General features: G+C 51.5%; 2 protein-coding genes and 1 long non-coding RNA gene across 8 annotated transcripts in view; 2 read left to right on the top strand and 1 right to left on the bottom strand.

The window, feature by feature from the left end:
• On the top strand, nt 314-10423 carry TGOLN2. The gene is made up of 4 exons (XR_298231.3): nt 314-723; nt 1232-2145; nt 3791-3874; nt 5822-10423. It is a non-coding gene; the product is annotated as a trans-golgi network protein 2 (long non-coding RNA).
• On the bottom strand, nt 10275-25943 carry RETSAT (retinol saturase). The gene is made up of 11 exons (XM_003124944.4): nt 25566-25943; nt 23156-23338; nt 22432-22673; nt 21581-21782; nt 20407-20604; nt 17892-18011; nt 13643-13781; nt 13324-13433; nt 13073-13239; nt 12527-12686; nt 10275-12296 (listed from the first exon to the last, which is right to left on the bottom strand). The coding sequence occupies exons 1-11, from the start codon at nt 25732-25734 to the stop codon at nt 12151-12153; spliced, it is 1836 nt and encodes a 611-aa protein (XP_003124992.1). The 5' UTR covers nt 25735-25943; the 3' UTR covers nt 10275-12150.
• ELMOD3 (ELMO domain containing 3) overlaps nt 25911-26240 on the top strand; it is a 31378-nt gene continuing 31048 nt past the window's right edge. For 2 of the 6 annotated variants that reach the window (XM_013987879.2, XM_013987883.2), the window contains exon 1: nt 26034-26166. The gene's annotated coding sequence lies outside the window, so the exon portion shown is untranslated. Of the gene's footprint in view, nt 26167-26240 lie in introns of all 6 variants that reach the window. The other 4 variants (XM_005655213.2, XM_021087301.1, XM_021087300.1 and 1 more) reach the window with 4 other exon arrangements.

The following is a 26240-nucleotide window of genomic DNA, read 5'->3' as shown; positions in this document are numbered from 1 at the left end:
AGGGTGGAACCCGCATCCTCATGGATACTAGTTGGGTTCGTTACCGCTGAGCCACGACTGGAACTCCCAGGATGCACTTTTTAATGAGAGAGCTTTGGCGATGGCGAAAGGCACAGGTTCCATGGAGCTAGAACTGAGGGGAGCAGGGTCGGGAAGGCTGCCGCTAAAAGGTGACAGGCTAGGTTTCTCTTTCCAGATTCCCACACGTTTGTGTCCTGCAGGAAAAAAAACTAAAAAACAAACAAAAAAACACAAGAAAGGTAGAAGGCAGAATTGCGGGCAGAGGATAGGGCCAAGAGGCGCCCGGCCCCCTGCGACGTCACTCCGTGGGGCAGTCCACCCGCCGGGGGAGCTCCTGCTCGTCCGTACTGTCTCGTCATCAGGAGGGCAAAGAAGGAAAGGGAGAGTGACGGTTTGCTGTGGCTGCTATTAAGCAAAGAAACCAGAAAAAGAGAGAGACGCCTTTAACGGGCGACAGCAGACACGCCACGGAGAAACGCCGTCACCGAGCTAAGGAAACGGGGCTCTCTTGGAGCACCCTGGCCTTTTCCCAAGCCCCGCCCCCTGTCTGGGCGGGGCTGCAAGAGACTTGAGCCGGAAGGGACGGAGCGGTAAACACTGAGTCTGCGCGCTCATCTCGCGACAGCAGTAGAGGGCGGAAGTGCAGTCTGTCCAGGATGAGGTTCCTGGTTGCGTTTGTCTTGCTGAGCGTCGCAGCGGAGGGTAAGACCCCCCCCCCCTTCTAGTAGCCTCTCGTCATCTCACTCTCGCCCCCAGGCCCACCATCCTCACCGGTGGGCAATCTGACCTTACTTTCTCCCTGCCCGGCTGTCGTCATCCTTCCGCTCACCATCACCCCCTCCCCTTTTTGCCGGTTGAACCCATCTAAGGATTCCGTTCTCCCCGCCTGCCTCCCTCTCTCACTTTTTTTTTTTTTTTTTTTTTTTTTTTTTTGTCTTTTCTAGGGCCGCGGGTGCGGCATGCGGAGGTTCCCAGGCTAGAGGTCTAATCAGAGCTGTAGCCGCCGGTCTACGCCACAGTCACAGTCACAGTCACGGATCCGAGCCGCGTCTGCGACCTACACCACAGCTCCCAGATCCTTAACCCACTGAGCTAGGCCCAGGGGTCGAACCCGCAACCTCATGGTTCCTAGTCCTATTTGTTAACCACTGAGCCAGGACGGGATCTCCCACGCCTGCCTTTCTTTAGCTAGCTGGTTTCTCTGTTTCAGACTCCGTGCCGTCAAGTTCTGTGCCAGCCTCCACAATACCCACTCTGAGGGTAAGTCAGTCTACTGGAGACTCCAAGCTCGTAACCGCAGAACTGCCTTCTCAGTCAGACAAAGTAGACAGATCCATTCCGAAACAAAACACCGGGGAAGTCAGCCCTGACAAGTCGAAACTGGAGCCAAACACCACGAATGACAGCCCTCACAAATCGAAATCTCAAGAGCATATCACGAATGTCGACCATAACAACAACACAAATGTTGACCCTGGCAAGTCGAAAACGGAGCCGCACTCCACGAATGACAGCTCTGACAGAGCGACATCTGAGGACCCTGCTGTGGATGGCAACCCTGACAAGTTGGAACTGAAGCAGGACATCACGAATAATGGCTCTGGCAAGGGGAAATCTGAAGAGCATACTGCCACAATTGAGGACCCTAGCAAACTGGAACTGGAGCAGCTTTCTTCCAAAGACCACTCCGGCAATCCAATCTCCAACCCCTCTTCTGATAACAAGGAGCCTGCTGTAAATCCATCAGCTGACAAAGCTCTGCAGTCTCCTAGAACTAAACCTGTGGAAAAAGGATTACTGGACTTGGACTCCTCTTCTCCCCAGCAGGAGGGAGAAGGTAAGTCTTTAGAGCCAGCTGAAGTTGTGGAGCCCAAGGAGACTGAAGAAGGGGATACAGAGCCTGAAGAGGATATACCACCCAAAGAAGAGAAAGAAATGCCTGGCCCTGCCTCCAGTGAGAACCGTGAAGGGGCACTTTCGAAACCCTTGGATAAGGAGAAGGATGACGTTTATAAGGATAATCTTGGAAATGCCAGTGCAGAGAGCAGCCACTTCTTTGCATATCTGGTGACGGCAGCCATTCTCGTCGCTGTCCTCTATATTGCCTACCACAATAAGCGGAAGGTAAGTCCTGAGTTGCCTTAAGAAGAGGAGTGGGATGGGATTTCCTCTACCCTGAAAGCGTGGTGCATGAGTTTTCCATCACTCGTCTGCCTGTAAGCACTGGGAATTTAAAAACAAACTTCAGGAGTTCCCCTTATGGCTCAGCGGTAACAAACCTGACTGGTGTCCATGAGGATGTGTGTTCGATCCCTGGCCTCACTCGGTTAAGGATCCAGTGTTGCTGTGAGCTGTGGTGTAGGTCACAGACATGGTGCAGATCTGGTGTTGCTGTGGCTGGGCTGTAGACTGGCAGCTGCAGCTCTGACTCGATCCCTAACCTGTAAACTTCCATATGCCACCTGTGTGGTCCTAAAAGAAAAATATGAAAAAACAAAAACAAAACTTCAGTTTTCTCAGATCCTGCTGGGGCGCTTTGCTCTTCTTTTAGAAATCATTTGTTTTCAGCACTGTTTCCTGAGTACCTGCTACTGTTGCGTCAGGTGCCCACTTTGGAACGTTATTGTGACCCGACCCGAATTAGGGTGTCATCCCAGACTTCCATCCTTTGCAACTTGAGGGGACCTGTGTACCTGACAGTTCATAAAGTAATTCGAGCACTCGCCTTCCTGTTTCCACTCTCAAAAAGACAGTGCTTCCTGTCTTTTCATTATTTCTAGCTTCCTTTCCCAAGCTTTCATCTTCAAGGGTTGCCTAGTCTTTAGCACCAACAGCAGAGTGCCCAGGGACTCTCTTCTGTGGTCATTTGAGTTTCTGATTAGAAGAAAGGCCAGAGATTGCCTTATTGCACGCGTCTTCTGCTTTGGCAGCATTTGTTCTGTTGCTTAGTAACCGCTAACAACAAAATGATTTCTTATGAGTCCTAAGAATTTATTTTTCTTAGGCAGGGTTAAAATTGAAGGGTTCAGTTTATGATAGCCATCCTGTTGTGGCTCTGTGGATTAAGAATCCGACCAGTATCCATGAGGATTTGGGTTCAATCCCCGGCCTTGCTCATTGGGTTGAAGTATCCTGAGTTGCTGTGGCTGTGGTGTAGGCAGGCAGTTGTTGCTCCAGTTCGACCCCCCAGCCTGGGAACTGCATATGCCGCAGTTGTGGCCCTTAAAAAAAAAAAAAAAAAAGCACTTGTGATAGCTGTAAAGCCTTGGGTAGTGAGAAATGAGGGAAGACATTTAGTAAAAAAAGTGTTCCTTATTCTCCATTTAAGTGTTCATCGTGGAGAGTAACCTTAGGTGTGAAATGAGAGTGGTAAGGTAAAGATGAAGCCAAGTTGGGGGGGGGGGGAAGAGCAGATAAGAAATAGTTATTGCTTATCATTTAAAAAAGAAGGGGGGTGGCTTAGCCCAGAGGAGGCCAAGTTGGGGAGGGGCTGGCAGTTCTTTTCACTGAGTGCTCTTGAGTAAATCATGTACACTCCACGAGCTAGAGCCCAGAACAGCCCTCCTGCATCTGTCATTTCCTGTTTAGCAGTAGAAGGGATTCTGATGCAACTGGGCCCTCTCCTCCTTCTAATTGTTCACAGGGCCTTTCTGTGGATGTTCTGCTCTTTCTACTGTTAGGGTCATTAACAAACGGGCCACTGATTTCAGAGACTGAAATAAGTCATTAGCGAGTGACTTGTTAATCACTTTCTTTTTCCTTTCCTCAGATTATTGCTTTCGTCCTGGAAGGAAAAAGATCCAAAGTCACACGGCGGCCAAAGGCCAGTGATTACCAGCGTTTGGACCAGAAGGTAAGGAAGGAAGGAAGGGCAATGCTGTCTCAGCCAGGCCCAGCACTGGGTTTGCCTTTGGCTTGGCTGATTCCGGGGGCCCTGCGGCCCTTGCCCTTTTCAGACCACGGCGTCCAGACATCCACGTTAGCACATCTGCAACGTTAGAGCTGAAGAGACCCTTCAGACCTCTGCGACAACTTCTTCCCTAGACAGATGAGGAAGCTCAGGCCCAGAAACATTGTGATCCCCCCTGCTACCCGCTTAAGTTCCTAAGTTCGAGGCAGAAGTTAAGACCTGAGGGCAACTCCCTAGGCTCCGGCCTGTTCTTTTTACATTCCACCAGCACTTCGCAAATTTTAAGAGGCATGTGACTCACCCTAAGAATTGTGATTAAAAGCACAGTTTGGGTAGTTCTTGTTGTGGCTCAGTGGGTTCAGAACCTGACTAGTATCCATGAGGATGCAGGTTTGATCCCTGGTGTCGATCAGTGGGAGAAGGATCTGGAGTTGCTGTGAGCTATGGCATAGGTCAAAGATGTGGCTCAGATCTGGTGCGGCTGTGGCTGTGGCGGAGGCCAGCAGCTGCAGCTCCAATTCAACCCCTAGCCTGGGACCTTTCATATGCTATGGGTTTGGCCCTAAAATGAAAAAGAAAAAAGAAAAGAAAAGTGCGGTGTGTATGGGCTGAGTCTATGCTTCTGCATTTCCAGGGCGTTCCCAGGTGACACCACATGCCCAGGAAACTGCTCTTTGGGTCTTAAAACACTAGACTACACTCCCTGAAAGCAAACAAATCCAGAAATAGAGAATCTGGAAGCTTCCTGCAAATAGACTTCCTGAGTGCGGCCAACCCAGGCCTCTGCCAGAAAGCAAAGTCCTCCTTCCACCCCAGTGGCAACCTGCATGAGCAGGGACAAGGCTTCCACAGCCTTGCTGCTGGCACTCGCTCTTTCTCCCTCTGTGCAGCAGCAGTGAGGGCACTGGTGCCTGACTCTGGGTTGTTCCCAGAGTTGGGTTCACACTACAGCTCATACCAGCTACAGAAGAAGCCACTCACTCAGAACCTCTATTAGCTAACCCAGTAGGTCAGCCTCACACTATAAACTTGGCCAAGTACCTTCCCTTACAATTGACTCTAAGGATTTTTTTTCCCCTTTGTTATTTTTTTTCCCCCAATTAAAAAAAAAAAAAAAAGTCCATGTAAACAATTCAAAACAATAGAAAATGGTACAAAATAGATGCCAAGATTCCCATATGCCTTTCACCAAGTACGTATCTTTCTAGGGGATGTTTTCTTTCAAGCTGACCTGTGAAATAGTTTTAAGTGCTTTTATTTTACCAATTGCTGTTTGTATTGTAGAGGGTCAGTTTGTCTTTTTATTCGTTTTATTTTTTTTTTTATTTTTAGGGCCGCATCTGCATGGCATATGGAGGTTCCCAGGCTAGGGGTCTAATCGGAGCTACAGCTGCCAGCCTACACCAGATCCGAGCTGCGTCTGCAACCTACACCGCAGCTCACGGCAACACCAGATCCATAACCCACTGAGCAAGGCCAGGGATTGAACCTGCAACCTCGTGGTTCCTAGTCAGATGCTTTTCCACTGCACCACAGTGGGAATTCTGAGGGTCAGTTTGTCTTAATTCTGAATTTTTTCCCCTGAACTTCAACTCCTGTAAGATCTTTTTTTTTTCCTCCCAAGATCGGAGTAGTGGAGTTCCCACTGTGGCACAGTGGGATTGGTGTTATCTCTGTAACACTGGGGTGCAGGTTCAGTCCCAGGCCCGGCGCAGAGGTTTAAGGATCTGGCGTTGCTGCAGCTGCAGGTCGGATCCGATCCCTGGCCTGGGAACTCGATAATGCCGCAGGGCAGCCAAAAAAGAAAAACAAAAAAAAATCATAGTAGTAAGGTACAGCCCTCTGGAGAAAGATGAACATTACTAATGGATTGTGTTGCTCTCGTTTCAGATTTGAATTTTCTGTTCTTGAGAACCATGTCCTCCCTGCTGATTTGTTTCTAAGTCAAGAAAAATGAAGAGAAAAATACTGTGACCTAAGAGAGACCCCCTGCTCTCGGGTTTGGTGGCGAGTCTGGCAGAGGCAGGGGGGGATTGCTTTGGTTTTTGCACCTGCACTTTGGTGACCTTGTCCTCCTGTGTTCCTGTTATTTATGCTGGTGTCTTCCAGCCTGTCCCCCTCTGAGTGTGAGTAGAGGAGCATGTGGGTACCCAGCAGTGACCAAAGGAAGACCCCAGCCCTCAGCAGGTGCTCGCTGCTGACTGCCCTCTGTGGGACCTTGGCCTTGTGGTAAAGTTTTCCCTTGAAAACTCTTGCACTCGCCCCTGTTTACCTTCACAGACCTAGGCGACTACAGCAGGCTGAGGTGCGTCTCCCAGAGCCTCTCCCTTTGGGGGGATGCGCCCCACAGAAGATGGAGAAGGTGGGGAATGCTGATGGGTGAAGGGCTCCTTTGAGCACACGATTCTCTTCAAAGGCTTTGACAGCAAACCAAAACAGCAGCGAGAAAACGTGCTTTATCGCCGGCGAGCCCGGCCTGCCCAGCACAAGCTCTTCACATTCTTCTGACATTTTCATGTCACCTAGGACTAAGCCACCCTACTTCCATTTGGTCGGTCTGGGCAGAAAACCATACTTGGGGATTCTGGGAGGAAAGCCTTAAAGCTCCGGTTCCCATCACAGGTTTTTTTTTTAAATAGCAGTTAACCATGATTGAAACACTATGTTCACCCTACTCACTATTGTTAGGAGAACTTTTTGAAATAGGGTGAGTTCATGTTTTGGGCAAGAAAGCACGTGGTTCAGTTTGGCTTTGGTCAGCAGTTTTTCTCAAAGGGTTGTTATGAAACAGGTTTCCTGCAAACTGTTTTGCCTTTGTTGCCTAAAATTGACTTATATTTACAGACTGACTGTCCTCCCTCTTTTACCTAAATCTAGTTAATGGTCCTCTTATCTGGTACAAAATGCCAAGGCTGGAGTTCCCACTGTGGTGCATTGGGTTAATGATCCAGCATGTCTCTGCGGAAGTGCAGGTTTATTCCCCAGCTCAGCCCAGCCCAGTGGGTGAAGGATCTGGTATTGCTGAAGCTGTGGTGTAGGTCGAAGCTCTAGCTCAGATTAGATACCTGGCCCTGGAACTTCCACATGCCATGGGAGTCGTTAAAAAATAAAAATAAAATCCAAGGCTAATTAGTAAATATCCTTCTTCTATCCCACATCTGGGGTTATTAAAATTTAAGGAATTCAGAGCGTTCCCTGGGGTTTGGGCTGTTTCAAGCTTTATTTAAACCTGTTCTAGTTGTGCCACCCTATTATAGAGAGCCTAAAGAGAGTTGTTTCTGCAAAGAAAAAACCAAAATAGGAGTTCCCCAGTGGCCTAGCGGTTAAGGATCCAGCATTGTCACTGCTGTGGCTCAGGTCACTGCTGTGGTACAGGTTCAGTCCTTGCATTGGGAACTTCAGCAGGCCACGGGCACAACCAGCAAAGGCTGAAGTAGAATGTTTCATCTCAGAGAAGTGCACAGATTGTGCAAAGCGAGGAACAGGGTGAGTTCTGGGCTGTTGAAAAGTCTGGCGGAAGAAGGGGCTATCCCGATTGTCATGGTACCTTCCAGCTCGCTTAAAACAGCCCTTGACTTTGCATTGCAATTTTGCTCTCTGCAGGTAGCATTTGTGCAGGTGAGGACTGAATACCCTTGGCTGCGGTGGTTTTACTCCCTGCTGTCTCCCGTTTCCCTGCCTTTCTTCCTCCCTCTGATGTCCTCTCCTTCTGCCTGTCTCTGCCAGTCCCTTTCCTTCCACCTTTGCGCAGGCCCAGATTCCTCTGCTCCCCTCCATCCTGTTTGTTGTTCGTTTTGCTGTTCAGCTTCCGCCAGAAGTCTCGCTTCTGCTCCCTTGCCACTCATCCTCTTCATCACTTCTACAGACTCACTTTGATCCCCGTCTTCCTGTGAATGATGTTTTCCCTGAGCTTCAAATCACCAAATCCAGTGGCTTGGGCTCAAAGCTTAGTCTTGTCCTTGACAGAACTGGACCCTTAGGCCATCCGCACTGAACTTCCCCTCCTGGCTTCTGAGACCACCTTTGCCTTATCCTGTGCTTGAAGGGCTGTGGTCAGAAACTCCTTTCTCTCCTCAGAAACTCATCCATTCCTCATCCTCTGAATGAGTGGCACCCAAGTGTTTACCCTCGGCCTAGTTCCAGAGAGCCCCAACCTGTGTGCTCGATGTGTCAGCTTGGTCACCCTGTTGTCACTGAACCTGAATTTCTCCCTTCTGCCCATTAAACTGCCCCTCTCCACAGACCACCTTCTTTAATCATCTCGACTCCAGACTACAGACCTCTGCCATTTTGATCTCTTGTCACAAAAGTCCTATCCATCTTTTAGAAACTGTCTCCAGCTACAGTCTTTCTTTCTGTTGTCCTTGCTTCCCTGCCCCCCACCCCCACCCATTTCATTTCTCTCCTGGAATTTTTTTCCCCCCAGGAGCTACCTTAATTGGTCTCCTGCCCATCTTCTCTTGTGTGTGTAGAGACTAGAGCGATCTTTCCAAGGGACATGTGGTGATCTGAAGTGTCTCAGTCTTCAAGAATCAAGCTCGTGCACCATGGTATTCAGGGCTCCTCAGGCTGGCATTGCCCTGCCTGCCTTTCTTTCCCTGCATCCTCTCCAGGCCGAAGGCCCCTCTCTGCAGGTGCCCATTTGGGCCCCTAAGCCTTTTCATCCTTGCTGCATCCTCCAGCCAGCCCCTGGCTTCCTGCGGCTCTCCTGTTAGGGTGCTCCCCCCTTCTCTTCTTTCCATGGCTCCTTCAGGGCCCAGCTCACATTTTGCTGTGCACCTTCCTGACTACTCCCCCCCCCCCCCCGACTTTCCCCACTTTACTCTGCTTTAGTAGCGCCTGAGAACACCAGTACAAATTTTGGAACTTTGGCAAAAAGGGCAGTTGGCTGTTGGTATCTGATGTCTCTGTCCTCCCCAAGAAAAGTAAGCTCCTTGCAGGAGCACCCATGGCACCCTCTGCATGTCTGCCTCGCACGGGACGCTCCCCGGTCACTTGAGGAGTCCAGTTTCTTCTTGCAAAGGAGAGCGTGTTCTTTGTTCAGGACATTGGGCTTTGACTTCACTGAGGTCTCACGCAGCTTTCTGGCTACTGGTGGCTGTCCCTTATTGATGGATTTTGCTAGTAAAGAGGACAGCAGAAAGGAAGTGTGGCCCCAGGCACCAAGAGAGTTGGCAGCAAGGGGACATTTAAGAAGTGTTGTGGAGTCCACAGAGCTTCACTTTTTGAGACTCAGAGAAGTAGCATTTCTTGTGTAAAGGAGTACAGTAGAATTTAAGTTGCACATTAGAAGTTGCACTGAAAATCTCCCACCCCAAAGGAAAGTTGTTTTCTGGGTAGCTGGCTTTTGGATAGACTCTTTGAAGCATGTTTTCTCAGAGATTGTGGAGATGAGGGTATCCTCGGGGAGGGGGGGATCTGCCCCCCCATGGGTGGGGGTGGGGTGGGCATGAGAGGCACCCCATCCCGACCTGCATGTGCCTCCTGTCCAGCCCCAAGCTTTTGGCTGAAGAGTGGTTTTTGTTTGGAGGAGTCTGTGCTTCAGTCACGGGTGTTAACAGGGGACCTTGTTTGCCTGCTTCAGACTCCTAGTAGAATGATTCAGAGAGTCCACCTGGGGGAGTAGAAGGCCAGCTATCTAGAAGGACTAAGATACCTCAGAAAGATGTGACAACAGCATATATATATACGCTGGCATTTCTTTTCCCATGATGGCTTTTAATGACACGTTTGGTGACAGAACTCTAAACCTCTGAAATCCCCCTGATTGCGAATTCCCATTTTCTTCTCCCACTTCACCTCATTTAATTCAAAAGCCCACCCCTTGTTTTTGCCTGGTCACTTGATAGGTAATGCTGCACACATGACGAACGCCAGCCCGCCCCGCACATGCTTGGCATCATTAGAACAGGATGAGAGGGGGCTGCCCCCCAAGACCCTGTAGTTCTGCTGGCCCTCATCTGAAAGCTCTGGCTGAGAGGGTTGTGTTTGGCATCGCCTCCGCTTAAGCAAGAATCCTGGGAAGAGATTTCCACATTTAATTTAACTGTGTACATCCAGAACCAAGGCTGAATCACAGGTCATGTGTGAATTTCCTAAATATCCCAACCTAGAACCTCCTCATAAAGGCACTGGGTCTGAGCTGTAGGGTGTTTCAAACCAGTTTCCTCACACTCTTTGAGATTCCTTTGATGCAGACGTCTAATGTGTTAAATAAATGGTGGATTGTTGATATTGCTCCCCTTTTTTGTTTACCCAGTTAGAATGCCACTGGTTTGCACTGTTTTATAGTTCTGGCTTGTAACTTAATTTTATTTCTTTAAAGCTTATTTGGTCTAATGAGTACTTTTTAGCATACACTGTTTTATTGAGCTTCTGTGAATGCCATCACAATGTAGTTTTGTACCTCTGCACAGAAACCAAAATAAATTTTAAATATTGAAGCTGTAAAATCTTTAAATTCCATTTTTTTTTTTTTTTGTTTTTAAGAAGTACAGTTGAGATACACTATTAGTTTCAGGTTACAATATAGTGCTTCGACATTTGTATACATTACACATAGATCACACGCAGTCTAGTCCCATCTGTCCTCATACAAAGCTGTGACAGTATTGATTATACCTCCTAACCCCTCTTATTATTGTTTATTAGTACAGAATAAAAATTGAAATAAGGCCTAACAGAATCTCTACGGCATATGAAGATTCCCAGGCTAGGGATCTAATCAGAGCCGTAGCCACTGGCCTACGCCACAGCCACGGGGGATCCGAGCCACGTCTGCGACCTACACCACAGCTCACAGCAACGCTGGATCCTTAACCCGCTGAGCAAGGCCAGGGATCGAACCCGCAACCTCATGGTTCCAGGTCGAATTCAGTATCCACTGCGCCATGACGGGAACTCCAGAAGGTCACTTTTTTTTGAAGCTTTAGCTTTCACTCTCCTTCCCACCTGATCCCAATGTAGGCACCAATATGCTGGAAAGGCCATTCCCCGGCTTTGCACATATTCTGCAGCTCTCTGTGTTCTGATCCTGACAGACTTCCAATCCTGCCCCTCCTCTCCACCAGGCAGCCTGTGGTCCAGGTCTGGGAGGTAGCTGGGCCATTTGTCATCACACAGGGTACCTCAGCCCTTGTCCTCTGCTGTACCCTTGGCTGGAATGTGCTTCTGCCTGCCTCACCCAACTACTTTTCATCTTTTTGCCCCGCCCTGCCCCGCGCTGTATCTGGCAAGACAAGCCACAAGGCTCAGGCCCTGGGCTCTGGGAGGGTTATCTGGGTGCCAGCATGGTGAAGACCCAATGTAACCCTGACGGTAAGGAAGACCAGCCAAGGGCTCAGCTGAGTAGGAATTGGATCTTCTAACACACCTTGCTCACGCCTGCGTCCTGTCAACCCCCAGTTCCCACGCCCACGTGGAGCCTATAAGGGCATTTCCCCAACCTCTGAAAGGGCCGCTGAAACCAGAAAGATGGGCTCTGGAGACTCTGAACCTATGGAGCTACAACTGAAACCATGCTCATCATGCACCCTCTCTCCCTCAACATGTGGAAGTCCTGCAGCGCTACACTAGAGTGCTTGGGAGAAGCCCCCAGCCAGTGGGACCAGCCTGCTTCAGCTGACCCACACTCTGGAGGGTTCTAGCCACCTGACCAAAAGTATATTCGCTTTGACGGCTCAGAGTTAGGGGGCGTGGCTGTAGGACGCAGAGTGCTGCTTGATGAGCCATGAATGCCACCCAAATCAGTAGCCCACACCTGGCCTCTGGGAGGGACAGTGTGTTACAAGGTGTGAGGAAGATAATCTCACCTACCCAGCTGTTAGAGCTTCAGTGTTAGAACCTAGGGAGCTCTCTGTGGTGCAATGGGATCAGCAGCACCTTGGGAACGCTCGGACACAGGTTCAATACCCAGCCTGGCATAGTGGGTTAGGGATCTGCATTGCTGCATCCGTGGCTTAGTTTGCAGCTGCAGCTCTGATCTGACCTCTGAACCGGGAGTTCCATAGGCTGCAGGGCAGCCAGGAAAAAAACAAAAAAATCCAAAAAAACAGTTTTAGAACCGTGACCTTTGCTAGACTTTCATGTCAGACCTCCATTCAGAAATCAGAAACCAATCAGAATCTTTGCATGATCAAGGAACTAAGGCAGAAAAGCTCGGGAAGGTCAGGGGTCTGTGCCCTAGCACGGGCCAAATTCCCGACTCCTCCCTGACTAGACTAATTCTTCTTCTTATTCTTCTGTGCCTGGATCTTCGAGCCCAGCTTCCAAAGATCTGAGTACAAGTTCCGCTTCAGAATGGCGCCACTGCACAGCAGGGCCCCCTGCAGGGCTCCCATCAACCCACAGGTGAAGATATCCTGGCCTAGGAGACAAGGGCAGAGGCCCGTGAGCACGGCCCCCACCCCACAAACAAACAAGGACAAGGGCTCCTGGGTTCACCTCCCTGTGCTGGGGCCACCCAGTGATGGCTTCAGACCAGGACCGGGGTCCATGGCTGCCGAGGGAGCCCAGCTCAGGGTGTGGGGGACGGCAGGGACAGCAGGGTCTGGGAACAGGAATGGAGGACTTTGGGTCTTGGGGCAGTCAGGGTACCTGTCAGGTAGAGGTTGGGGATGGGGCTCTGGGCCCTCATGGAGGCCATCACATGAGGGTGCAGGCGGCTCAAGTCGTGGTCAGCTCCGTAGCAGGCACCCCGGGGAGCTGCCAGGTAGAACTGAGTGGTCAGCGGGGACCCTCCAGTCACACTGTCCACCTGAGGAGGAAAAAAGGGCAGCCAAGGGAATTCCCCTCGTGGCTCAGTGGTAATGAACCTGACTGGGATCCATGAGGTGGGTTAAGGATCCAGCATTGCCATGAGCTGTGGTGTAGGTCACAGATGTGGCTTGGATCCAGCATAGTTGTGTGGAGGCCGGCAGCTGCAGCTCTGATTCGACCCCTAGCCTGGGAACCTCCATAAGAGGCAGCCAAGTCAGCAGAATGGGACCTTGTGAGACCGCTCCATCCCCCACCCTGCCTCTCCCCTTCCACGCCCCTGAATGACCTGCCTGCCTATCCCTCCCTAAAGCTCAGTCAACCGGGCCTCATTCCCTGGCCCCAGAGAAAGGAGAGAGGCACCACCCGCTGGGTCTGCTTCCCTACCTTCCCCTCCAGCTGTGGAAACAGCTTCAGAACGACTGACAGAGAGGCTTCAACGAAGGAGCTTTTGAGGGTCTCATAGTCGCTGCTCCGCTTTCCCTTGGGCTCGTCCCGCCACTCTTCGAACCACTCATAGGAGGTGGGCACCAGCACGATCAGGGTGGAGCGGTCTGGGGATGCGGACAGACAGGAGCTGCGTCACTACTGCGGCCCCGCCCACGCCCCTCCCTCCCCGAGGGAACCTCAAGCCCCACCTGGGAACCGGTCCTCCCAAGTCGGGTCCTTGCTGGACGGAGAAGCAATGAAGAGCAGGGGCATGTGGGCTGCAGCCTTGTCCCTGGGCAGGGAGAGGTAGTGCTCCATCCTGCAATGGGGATGGGCTGTCAGCCCCGGCCTCGTTCCTCGAGGCCACCGGCACCCCCTCCCCCAGCGCAGTTCATCCGCACGGACCCCCAAAGGGATGAAGCCAAGGCACAGCCCAGATGGGAAGGAAATGCTTGCCCACCTCCTCCCACCCTGTATCCCGCTGTTTCTCCCTCTACCGCCCCCTCGCCGGGCACACCCACGCCTTACGCCTTGTCCATGTCTGTGTCAAAATAGACGTAGTAGTTGGTGGACCACAGACCCAGGTCCTTCTTGGTGCCTCGGAGGCAGATGAAGACAGAGAATATGCTCAAGCCTGGCCGCACGGCCCCCAGCTGCCGCTGCACCCCTGCCAGGTGGGAGGGCCATGTGAAGGAGGGCGCCTGGCATCACCTGCCCGCCCCATCTACAGACTCAGATATCAACAGGCAGGGGGCCTGCTCTTCTGTCCTCTGGCCTGTGAAGCCACAGGCCCAGACTTCTGCTCCGAAGGCCTTGAGGAGCAGCTCCTTGAGCTGGCTCACAGCATCTACAGGATAGTCTCAGGCTCACAGCCTCCAGTCATTCAATCCTTGATGTCTTTAAGTTCTGCATGATGAATGGGTCCTGCACTATAAAACCCGCGGCTATGAACACAGGTTTGACATAAGCCTTGGCTTCAGTACGGAGGTTGAAAACAAGCCATCTGATGAATGAATGTGCAGAATCCCTCCTGCACGGGACCATCAGTACCAGGCTTCAAAATGGGGATCCGTGCAGGACAGATGCCAACAGCACCACGGGCACTTAGCATGTGGGGGTTCAGTTGGGGAGGTGGGAAGAACAGTACTGAGAAAGGTGACAGCCACTGTGGGAGCCATCAGATGTCCTCCAGACTGAAGCCACTCGGTGGCCCCACTTCTCAACAGATGATCCCAGACCAATTTTCTGGAAATTGATCCCACCAATCATCCTTTGTTCCTATTCCCAGGACCATTTCCAGGCCCTGCCTGAGGGATAACTCTTCCCTTGGCTGCTCTGCTTAAATCATTTAACAAATAACTATTGTTGGAGCTCCTGTTGTGGCTCAGCAGGTTAAGAACCTGACTAGCATCCATGAAGATGCAAGTTCAATCAGTGGGTTAGGGATCTGGCATTGCTGTGAGCTGTGGTGTAGGTCACAGACATGGCTAGGATTTGGTATTGCTGTGGCTGTGGTGTAGGCCGGCGGCTATAGCTCCGATTTGACCCCTAGCCTGGGAACCTCCATATGCCACAGGTGCAGGCCTAAGAAAGGGGGAAAAAAACCCCAATAATTGTTGAGCTAAAATGTGATGGCCCCCTGGGAGGCTGTGGGGACTCTACAGGGAATCAGATATGATGCCTGTCTACTGCAAAGAGGCTTTCCTGAGAAGCTGTCTATCCTGTTAGAGGCTGAAAAGAACTGAGTGCCATGGGTAGGTTGATCCTAGAATCTATCATCCAGAAAAGGCCACTTGTGAGGGTGAAAGGAGGTGTTGTAACAATTACAGTAGGACAACAGGTGTAAGATGTACAGGTGCTGAGGAGGGGAGGAGGGTGATGAGGAGCAGTCACTGTCCTGGAGCCACCAGGGCACATTCCCACCTGGGTTCCATGATGCTGGCAGTCCCTCTCCATGTGGGGCAAGGTGGGCATGGGGCCCAGGAATAAAACCCCCTAGGTCTTCAGAGGGCCCTGAGAACAGCAACCACCTCTGCCCAGCCCCTGCTTCCCCTTCCCCCAGCTAGAAGGAAGGGGTTCAGGAGCCACACACCTGCCAGAAAAATAGAACCTTGGGACCCATATCAGGTACACGACTATACCAAGCCCTCCTTCTTCCACACCAGTCTCAGCTCCCCTTACTGTGTGTCAAACCCGTCTTCCCTACCTGAAAAACTGCCTCTCGAGAGTTCTCTGATGGCTCAGCGGGTTAAGGATCTAGTGTTTTCACTGCTCTGGCTCTGGTTACTGCTGTGGCACGGGTTCGATCCCTGGCTAGGAAACTTCCACATACTGCAAGCACAGCAGCCCCCCCTCCAAAAAAAAAAACCCCGCTAACTTCCTCTCTCAGCCATCCCCAGTAACCTGCAAAGCTCGGCCCTGAAATTTAAGGAAGGCACTCTTTTCTCAAAGGCTGCCTCAAAGGCCTGACCACCCCCAACCAGCACTGCCTGTCCCCAAGGCCACAGATATCTGGTTCCCATCACTGAGAGGGAGACAGAGCTCTGAGAATCTCTACCCCTGAAGAGCTGGAAACAAAGAACCCTGGCAGCCGGGGGTCTCTGAGTTAAGCATCGTTGCTGTCCTTGCCTGGAATGTTCTCAAACTGGGATTCATCCAACCCCCACCCAAGAGGGACAACTGGTGCCTTAGGCAGGTCAGTGCTGGCACGTGAGACTGTCCTCGGTTCTGAGCTACAGAAAAGCAGTGGAAGCCATAATCACAGTGAGGAAAGGCAAGTCAGCAGCTACATCTGTGGCATGGCTGCGTGGAGAGAAGACCGGCCGGGTGTGACACTGGGGCCATCAGAGGACAGTGTCAGGGTTCAGAGGCCCTGGGAGGGAGGGAGGCAGGAAGTACCAAAGGCCACTGGGCAGTCTCTGCCTCACCCCATTCAGCTCACCCAGTCAGCGACGGGAGCCCTCTGCTGGCAGTAGATGCCAGCTGGGGCCCAGCCAGGTCAGGCAAAGGACGAGGAGGCTAGCTCAGGAGGCGCATCTGTACCTGAGAGACAAGCGCTACTGCCACCCCCTCCCCACAGGGAAATCCAAGGCCCCACTATTCTTTTTTTTTTTTTTTTTTTTCATTCTTTTTTTGTTTGGCCCTCCCTCAGCATATGGAGTTCCAGGGCCAGGGATCAGATCGGAGCCACAGTTGTGACTTACGCTGCACAGTTGTCTCCAGACCCGCTGCAACAGAATCACCTTTCCAATGGCCTGCACCAGCCTGAGGGACTAGGAACACTTACCCCTGACTGAACCTGGCTGCATTTTTTTCTTTAATGATTTTTATTTTTTCCATCATAGCTGGTTTACAGTGTTCCATCAATTTTCTACTGTACAGCAAGGTGACCCAGTCACACATACATATATATACGTTCTTTTTCTCACATTATCCTCCATCAGGCTCCATCATAAGTGATTAGATACTGCGTTTTTTTATTTTGGGTTTTGTTTGTTTGTTTTGTTTTGTTGTTGTTTTCTTTTTGCCTTTTAATGGCCGCACCTGCAGCATACAGAAGTTCCCAGGCAAGGGGATGAATCGGAGCTACAGCTGCTGGCCTGCACTACAGCCACAGCGAGGAGGGATCCGAGCTGCATCTGCAACACCACAGCTCATGGCAATGCTGGATCCTTATGGAACCTGTGTCCTCATGGATCTTAGTTAGGTTTGTTACCGCTGAGCCTCGATGGGAACTCCTAAGACCCACAACAATTATACAAAGTCTTTCTCCACGGCAGCCTCAGTTTCCCTTACTGATGATGTCAGACCAGCCATCCCCACTCAAAATAAGCAAGGGATTCAGGAAAGAAGCAGCAACTTTAGCGAGAATACAAGAAACGTTTCTTTAGGACCCAACCTACCATCATTAACTATCAGAGAGATGATCTAAGATCTAGGGAAACCAGAAATGGATAACTGGGACCAGAAACCTGAAAGAGGGGGAGGGAAACGTGCCTAGGTTATGGGGGAAAGGCAGTAAATATGCCAAGAATGAAATGATAAGGACCGGGAGTTCCTATAATGGTGCAGTGGAAATGAATCTGACTGGTATCCATGAGGACACGGGTTCGATCCCTAGCCTTGCTCCAGTGGGTCGGGTATCTGGCATTGCTGTGGTGTCATGAATAGGAGTTGCAGCTCTGATTTGACCCCTAACCTGGGAAACTCCATAGGCCACAGGTGTGCCCCCCCCCAAAAAAAAGCAAAAAATAAAAACACAATAAAATAAATAAAAAAGAAAGACATGATAAAGACCAAAGGGTCTTTGGGGAGGATGTGATATAAAGGAAGTTGTTTCCCAAGCCCTAAACAGAAGCCTGCTGGGAACAGATGTTAGAGAGCACTGTGCTCATCTTTTCTGCCTAAGGAGGGTCAAAAGGCTCATGGGGGAAGTTCCCCTCGTGGCTCAGTGGTTAACGAATCCGACTAGGAACCATGAGGTTGCGGATTCGATCCCTGGCCTCGCTCAGTGGGTTAAGGATCCGGCGTTGCTGTGAGCTGTGCTGTAGGTTGCAGATACGGCTCGGATCCTGTGTTGCTGTGGCTCTGGCGTAGGCCGGCGGCTACAGCTCTGATTGATCCTCTAGCCTGGGAACCTCCATATGCCACAGGTGCAGCCCTAGAAAGGGCAAAAAAAAAAAAACAAAAAAAAAGGTTCATGGGTGAAGCATGAGCTGGGCTGAGCAAGGGCAGGGCTGGGGCACGTGGAGGAGAGTGACGCAGCCCAGCGGTGTACCTGGAAGCGAGCGGGCCTTCTCCGGCAACAAATGCTCATAGGTGTTGAAGAGTCCTGCATCAGAGATCACAACGGGGCAGAAGATGTTCACCAGTTCTTGCCCATTCTTCACGGCGACACCTGCAGGCACAAGAGCTTGGCTGGAGTTCTCTGTGCTCCAGGAGCACCAGAACCCAGCCCCCCAGACCTCTCCCACATCGACCCAGGAACATGAAGTACTGCCAGCCTGTCCCATCATCCCTACACGAGCTCCCTGGCTTTCCCCACCATGTGTGGGCTGCAGCCCACCAACATTCTCATTAACCCCAACAAAGCTCATGGGCCAGAGATCGAGTTCCAACACATTCTCTTTAAAATCCTCCAGTGACGGAATTCCTATTGTGGCTCAGTAGGTTAAGAATCCAGCTAGTGGATTAATGAACCCAACCAGCAACCATGAGGACACAAGTTCGATCCCTGGCCTTGCTTAGTGGGTTCAGAATCTGGCATTGCTGTGGCTGTGGTGTGAGCCAGCGGCTCCAGCTCTAATTGGTCCCCGAGCCTGGGAACCTCCATATGCCTCAGGTGTGGCCCTAAAAAGCAAACACACAAAAACAAAACCAAAAAACAGTATATTCAGAACTGAATTTAATTGACTGGATAAACCCAGTTTGGTTCACAGACCCCTTTCGGCTGGAAGGAGAACTTGCTCAGGAACGGGAGATCAAGTCTCACGTTAGCTGAGGCCACCCCGCTCTTCCCATCACTGGCAACTTCTCAGTCTCTTTCACAAATGTGTCCTCAGTGATCACTAATGGCCTTTTCTCTCTTGACTTTTAGGCACCCTGGGCCACCCACTCACCACTTCCCCCTGACAGATTCCTCTGGTGAATTCACTGTCACACCAGCCCTACCTTCCCCAGGCTGCTGTCTGCCCCCTCCCCCGACCTCCTCTTCTGGGTGGCCTTCCATTAACCAGAGTCCTTTCTTGCATAGACCCTCACCTCTCAGAGTTCATCCATGGTAGGATTCTGACTCTCGGTACAGGTGACAGCAAACACCCAAGCTGGCACAAAGAGTCTGGACCCCTCTCTGCCATTGAGACTGAGGGCAGGACATCCTGCTGGCTTTCACTCCACCCTAGGGAGCGCCCAGGTTATGTACCCACTCTGTCAGTCAGTGAGCAAACATTTTCTGGGCTTTATGATGTGCTAAAATCTATAGACATAAAGTTTTTTTTCGGTCTTTTTGCCTTTTGTAGGGCTACGCCCGCGGCATATAGAAGTTCCAGACTAGGAGTCTAATCGGAGCTATCGCCAACGGCCTACACTACAGCCACAGCAACGCAGGATCCCAGCCGCTTCTGCGACCTACATCACAGCTCACGGCAACACCAGATTCTTAACCCACTGAGCAAGGCCAGGGATCGAAGATACAACCTCATGGCTCCCAGTCGGATTCCTTAACCACTGAGCCATGATGGGAACTCCTATAGACATAAAGATTAAAAAGGTACAGCCGGAGTTCCCGTCGTGGCGCAGTGGTTAACGAATCCGACTAGGAACCATGAGGTTGCGGGTTCGGTCCCTGCCCTTGCAGTGGGTTGACGATCCGGCATTGCCGTGAGCTGTGGTGTAGGTTGCAGACGTGGCTCGGATCCCGCGTTGCTGTGGCTCTGGTGTAGGCTGGCGGCTACAGCTCCAATTGGACCCCTAGCCTGGGAATCTCCATATGCCTCAGGAGCGGCCCAAGAAATAGCAAAAAAAGACAAAAAAACAAAACAAAACAAAAAAAACAAGGTACAGCCCCTGCGTGCAAGGAAGTAACAGATTATTGGATAGCAATTTGTATCTAGTGAACAAATGATGAAATACTATTCCCTGGGGACCATGCAAACTTTTATCCTTCCAGGGTCCTTTTTTTTGGGGGGGGGCGCACCCGTGGCATGTGAAAGTTGCTGGGCCAGGGATCGAACCCACACCATAGCAGTGACCTGAGCCACAGCAGTGACAAAATCTGATCCTTAACCCTCTGCGCCACAAGGAAACTCCATGTCCTTTTTTTTTTTTTTTTTTTTTTTTTTTGGTCTTTTTGCTATTTCTTTGGGCTGCTCCCGCGGCATATGGAGGTTCCCAGGCTAGGGGTCGAATCGGAGCTGTAGCCACTGGCCTACGCCAGAGCCACAGCAACGCAGAATCCGAGCCGCGTCTGCAACCTACACCACAGCTCACGGCAACGCCGGATCGTTAACCCACTGAGCAAGGGCAGGGACTGAACCCGCAACCTCATGGTTCCTAGTCGGATTCGTTAACCACTGCGCCACGACGGGAACTCCTCCATGTCCTTTTTACCTCTGGGTCAATCACTACACCCAGGACCCAGTTTGGGGGCAATTCCTGTCCTTAACCACCCCCGCCCCAAGGCAGTTGGCTCTTCTACACCTTCTGCCCTCAGTGCTCTCTTTTCTCTGCATCCAGAGACCCCAAGTCCCTCCCACCCAAGCCCAGGGACTGTGAGGATGACACAAGGCTCTCACCACAGGCTTTCCCAGCTGAGTCCAGCAAGATGCTCTGCACAGGGGCCCTTGTCAGGACGGCGCCCCCGGCCCGCTGAATCACAGGGATGGTGTGGAAGGCAATTTCACTGGTACCCCCTTTCGGATAAAAGGCCCCTTTCAAGTAGTGGTCAACCAGGAGAGCGTGCATGGCAAAGGTGCTGTGGCTGGGGGTCACACCTACAGAAGGAAGGAAGGGATGATGGGGCAGGAGCAGGTAGCACAACCAATCAGAAAGGGATCTGGGGAGTTCCCGTTGTGGCTCAGCGGGTGAAGAACCTGACTAGTGTCCATGAGGATGCAGGTTCGATCCCTGGCTTTGCTCAGTGGGTTAAGGACGTGGTGTTGCTGCGAGCCGTGGCGCAGGTCACAGATGCAGCTTGGATCCTGAGTTGCTGTGGCTGTGGTGTAGGCCAGCAGCTGCAGCTCCAGCTGGACCCCTAGCCTGGGAACCTCCATATGCTGTGGTTGCAGAGAAAGAAAGAAAGAGAGAGAGAGAGAGAGGGAAAGAAAGAAAGAGAGAGAAAGAGAGAAAGAAGAAAGAGAGAAAGAAGGAAAGAAAGAAGGAAAGAAAGAAAGAAAGAAAGAAGAAAGAAAGAAAGAAAGAAAGAAAGAAAGAAAGAAAGAAAGAAAAAGAAAGAAAGAAAGGGAGGAAGAAAGGGAGGGAGGGAGGGAAGGAGAAAGAAAGAGAGGAAGGAAAGAAGGAAGGAAGGAAGGGGAGGGAGAGAGAGAGAGAGAGAAAGAAAGGAAGGAAGGAAGGAAGAAAGAAAGAGAGAGAGAGAGAAAGAGAAAGAGAGGGATGTGGATTCCCACTGAAAACTCTCAGCCTGAGTCTATGCATCCCAGGATCCACGTGACCCCAGGGCTCAAGGCAGCCAGGGGGGGCCTGTTTCCACCCAAACCTGGGGAACCTTACAGGTGTTGGGGCTGGTGGAAATGTCCTCCCTGTAAACTCCATACTGCCAAGACCAGGGAAGACAGTGTGGGTCGGGAAGGATCACGCAGGGCAGGGATGACGGCATCCAGCAGAGAGGCCGACAGACACCTCCTTCCTAAGCTCCGGGGTGCCCAGGGTTGTGCTGCTCTATCTCAGCCAAGTGGGTTCAGGAAGAAAGACAGAGCCAGGAGGGGCCCATGGCCCAAGACCAGTACCCACCATAAGTGGGGAAAATGTAGCTGAGCACAGCCCGGAGCTCCGGGGAGGCTGGCAGCTGCTGCAGGACCTTGGCCAGGCTCTGGGTGGATGCGCGGAGGAACGGCGAGAAACGAGTGAGCAGCCCGTACTTGCTTAGGAACTGAGCCAAGGGCAGTGGGAGGATCTTCAGCAAGATGGCATGAGAGGCGCGGCTGGACACCATCTGGGAGGGAAATGAGCAGGCAGGAACAGGTCCCATCTCTAGACCTGCTGCAACAGAATCATCTTCCGACAGCCTGCACCAGCTCAAGGGCCCAGCAACACTTACCCCTGGCTGAACTTGGCTGCATTTAGATATTTAAAAAAAAAATTTTTTTTTTGGCCATGCCCACAGCATGCAGAAGTTCCCAGGCCAGGGATCGAACCTGTGCCACAGCAGTGACAATGCCGGATCCTTAACCTGCTGAGCCACCAGGGAACTCCTGAATTTAGATTTTTAAAATGTTGTAGAATTTTTCATTCTACACTCAGATGAGCCCTTCTTTGGCTTTTCTGTTTCCTGCCCGAATTCCTTCAGAAAAATCCCAATCTGGTCTCAGAGAAAGGGAAAAAGGGTAGGTAGTGAAATGACCCCATGGATGCCAACCTGGTCAGGGAGGAGAGCAGGGCGCCCCCCAGGGGCCAGAGTGAGAGTGGCAGCTGCTGAGCCCAGGCTCCAAAGACAGAGGGCCCAGCTGGGCACAGAGGCCAGCCTGGGTGGGGATGAGCTCCCAACAGAGATGCTATTCCTCCCTGCTGTCTTCCTCACCGGTCGCTCCACTAATAAGGTCTTGATGGGACTAAGTAAGGGGTCCTCAGCATGTCCATGTTACCTTAACCAGCTTTATGTACTTGTCGATGGCAGCTTCTTCCTGGGGAAATTTCTCCTTGAGGCCCTGAACATAGGCCTTCTTCCCAGTGTACATGGGAAACTCCTTTCGGCCATTGGGCCCATCGAGGACCATGATGTCAAAGGGAGAAGACAAGGTGGCCCAGTCCAGTTGCCCCTCGGTGATCTGGTCCAAGATAAATCGGCCAAAGCTGCCCTCCTCCATGCGCCCGATATAATGGATTCCTGTTGGGAAACAAAAAAACAAGGCCTCATGTGGCACTTCCCTGGTGGTCTAGGGGTTCGGACTAAGTGCTTTCACTGCTGCAGTCTGAGTTCAATCCCTGGTCTGAGCACTGAGATGCTACATCAAGCCACTGCATGCTGTAGCCAAAAACAAAAACAACAACAACAACCACTACAAAATAAGGCATCATGGGGCTAAGGGGACTGAGCCCTGGAAAGGCTCCAACAAGGAAGTAAGGTGAAAGAGGCTGTCCTGCAGGGACAAGTCCATGCCCAGAGGGGGTACCCAGGCTTTCAGTAGGGAGAGCTGCAGCTGAAACCAAACCCATGCCCAGTTCAGCTCCCAGCGAGTATGGACGTCAGACAAGGCACATGATCCCCAGGGAGAAAGTGGGGACTCCAGAATCACAGAAATGCCCAGTATCATCCCGCCACGGCTACTTCAAACCTCCTGCTCCCAACCCTTTCCACAGAAGCCTTACCCGTGTCAAATTCAAGGCCATCCTTTCCAAAGGTATGGCAACAGCCTCCCGCCTTGGTATGTTGTTCCAGCACCAGAACACGCTTGCCGGCTTTGGCCAGGATCGCAGCTGCAGCCAGGCCCCCAAAGCCACTGCCAATCACCACCACATCCAGCTTCTCTGGCACTCGGTTGACTGAGAAAACTGCAGCAGAGGGAAGAGGTAGAAGGTGAGCTTCTCAGGCAGGGGCCATGGAAGAGCAAAGATGAAAACTCTAGAGCCCTTTGGCATGGAGCTCCCTCACTAAAATACCCAACCATTTTACCTGGGAAGAACTCAGGACCAGCCAGGGAGGTGAAACAAAATGATCCGGTTTGATCCGAACTGACACAACCAAAGCTACTATGTAGCCGGGGATTTTCCCTGCTTTCTGTTCTTTTCTTTCTTTCCTTTTTTTTTTTTTTTTTTTTTCCTAGGGCCACACCCGCGGCATATGGAGGCTCCCAGGCTAGAGGTCCAATAGGAGCTGTAGCCACCAGTCTATGCCAGAGCCGCAGCCACTCTGGATCCGAGCTGTGTCTGCAACCTACACCACAGCTCATGGCAACGCCGGATCCTTAACCCACTGAGCGAGGCCAGGGATCAAACCTGCAACCTCATGGTTCCGAGTTGGATTCATTAACCACAGAGCCATGATGGGAACTCCTATTTTTCTCTTTTTCTTTTTCTTTTTTTTTTTGTCTGCCCCCTTGGCATGCAAAAGTTCTCAGGACAGGGATTGAACCCCAAGCCACAGCAGTAGTGACAGTGCCGGATCCTTAACCCACTGAGCCACCAGGGAACTCCTTCCCTACTTACAAAGAAAGTAAGAATCCATAAACTACTATAGGAACCAAAAAAGCTGACAGCAATAGAGGCTCAGAAACCTAAGTGCAGACAGAGAGAGAGCTAGGAAGAAAGGAAACAGGAGGTGGGGGCCAAGAATACCATGGGGCAGGCTTCTGGCACAAGGAACAGGCCATCCACAAACAGGTTATTGTTGGAAAATACAGGGTCTGCAGGTGGCAGAGGAACAGCCCAGTCATATGATGGTTCTTCCAGATCTGGATGCAGAGGCCTGGGCAGGACAGAACTGCTCTGAAAAATCACAGCACTGCCCCCTCACACTGGGGAAGCCTGGAGACAGGGTTGGAGGAGGCTGCACCCAGGCAAGACAAAATTGGATGGCATGTGGTGCCACATGGGCACTTCGTACACAAGATCGCTCCTGAAGAACTGAGTTTTGGAGTTTTTCAAGCTGCTAGAGAGCTTGGTAAAATTTTAACTTTATAAACGTTCTTAAAAGGATCTATAACGAGAAATACACTTCCTATCACACCCCAGGACATGTGTTAGTATATAATATAAACACCTGAAATAGAATTTTCACATTATTTGCCAGAACTGCATAGGAGGCATTTTGATATTTTCCATTCTACTGCATTCAGAAATACTAGTCACAACTCACCAAACTGATTTCAAGAGCCACTAAGAGATCACAATCCGGTTTGAAAAACAGTTGAAACTAGTCATCTCATTTTCTTTCTTTTTTTTTAAGCAGCAGAATTCTTTCTTTAAGCCCTAGTAGAAACCCTCAAATACTTTTTTTTTTATCGTCTTTTGTCTTTAGAGGCTGCACCCGAGGTATATGGAGGTTCCCAGGCTAGGGGGTGAATCAGAGCCGCATCTGCAACCTACACCACAACTCAGGGCAATGCCAGGTCCTTAACCCACCGAGCGAGGCCAGGGATTGAACCTGTGTCCTCGCAGATACTAGTTGGGTTCATTAACTGCCAAGCCACGACAGGAACTCCTTTTTTAGCGTGTGTTTGTGTGAAACCCTCAAATACTTTTTGAACATAACAGTGCAGGTCCTCTGGTCAAGGGCAGCTCAAAGCCTGAAGGCACCCCGTTGAACCCTGGTTCATCACATGAGAGCCAATCAAATCACTTGACGGGCCAAATGCAAGTTCCTATAAAGGTTTCTGGGCCACTCTCCCACGTCCTGGAACTCATGTTGGAAGCCAAGTGAAAAAAATTAAGGTCTTCAAGCCAAGTGGGGGAAAAGGTCTTCTCTCTTGTTTAGCCGTGCCTAACCACGGCTATACTAAGTGGCTGGCCCTGCATGTGGCTATGCCAAGACTGGTTCGCCGAGGTCAGTGCCCGCGCCTTGAGACCACGATTCCACAAGTCTGCGGGGGTGAAGGCTCTCGCAGGTGGTGGATATGCACACTAAAGCAGGCGCCTCCACCTGCAACAAAGCCCTCCCCGCACTTAAATCTCGGGAAACTAACGCCGGGGTCGCGCAGCGGCTGGCCCTGCGGAAATAGGAACACTAACCCGCAAGGAAGTGCGGGCGCAGCCTCGGACCCCGGGGATCCCTCCAGCTGACCTTGTTTGAGAACCTTCTTCCTGGCTTCCTTGTCCGTCACGAGGGGTGCGGGTGGCCTCTTAACGTCCTCGGAGAAGGGGTTCGGAGAGCTGCCTGCAAACAGCCACTTGTAAACTTGGCCGAGGACGGCCAGCAGCAGCGCAGCCAGCAGCAGCAGCGACAGCCACATCGCGCCGGCTTCAGGTGTGGGGAACCCGTCTGCTCCGACTGCGGCCGCGGCTCTGCCCAATTAGCCTGTTGCCCCACAGAGTAGGCGGAAATAGCTTTGGCCGCTGATGCGCCCAGATCTTTTGGCCAGAGACCAAGTCTCCAGCGCAGATTGACCCTCCCCGCTCCTCGTACTTCCTTCGCCTGCTGTGCGGAGGGCCGTGCGCATGCGCGGAGGTGGGGGGCAGCGGGGCTGCGGACCCCAATTGCGAAAACGCTGGGAACTCGGGGACCCGCCCGGCCGCCCCGAGGGTCGGAGGAGGAGGAGGAGGAATGTAGGGTGGAAATGATCTTCCTGGGCGGAGGTAAGGCTGAGCGTTGCAGGACAGTGAGAGGCTCCCGACTAGCAGACAGGAGACCTGGGTTGTGCTGAGAACTCGCTGGATGACCTGAGGCAAGTTGGTTTCCTATTTTCCCCACCGAGCAGTGAGAAAGTTTTTGTCTGGAGTCCCTTTGCAGCCCCTGTCT

This window comes from Sus scrofa, chromosome 3 (assembly GCF_000003025.6).
Source record: "Sus scrofa isolate TJ Tabasco breed Duroc chromosome 3, Sscrofa11.1, whole genome shotgun sequence".
Taxonomy (NCBI): Eukaryota; Metazoa; Chordata; class Mammalia; order Artiodactyla; family Suidae; genus Sus; species Sus scrofa.
Note: the sequence above shows the minus strand (reverse complement) of the source record. Positions and strands in the feature narration are given on the sequence as shown.

Coding starts and splice junctions, on each gene's coding strand:
- RETSAT (XM_003124944.4), bottom strand. CDS start 25,734: ATGTGGCTGTCGCTGCTGCTGCTGGCTGCGCTGCTGCTGGCCGTCCTC. Junction 21,783..22,431: donor AGTACATAAAGCTGGTTAAG/GTAACATGGACA, acceptor TTTCCCTCCCAG/ATGGTGTCCAGCCGCGCCTC. Junction 13,434..13,642: donor GACACAGACATGGACAAGGC/GTAAGGCGTGGG, acceptor TCCCCATTGCAG/GATGGAGCACTACCTCTCCC.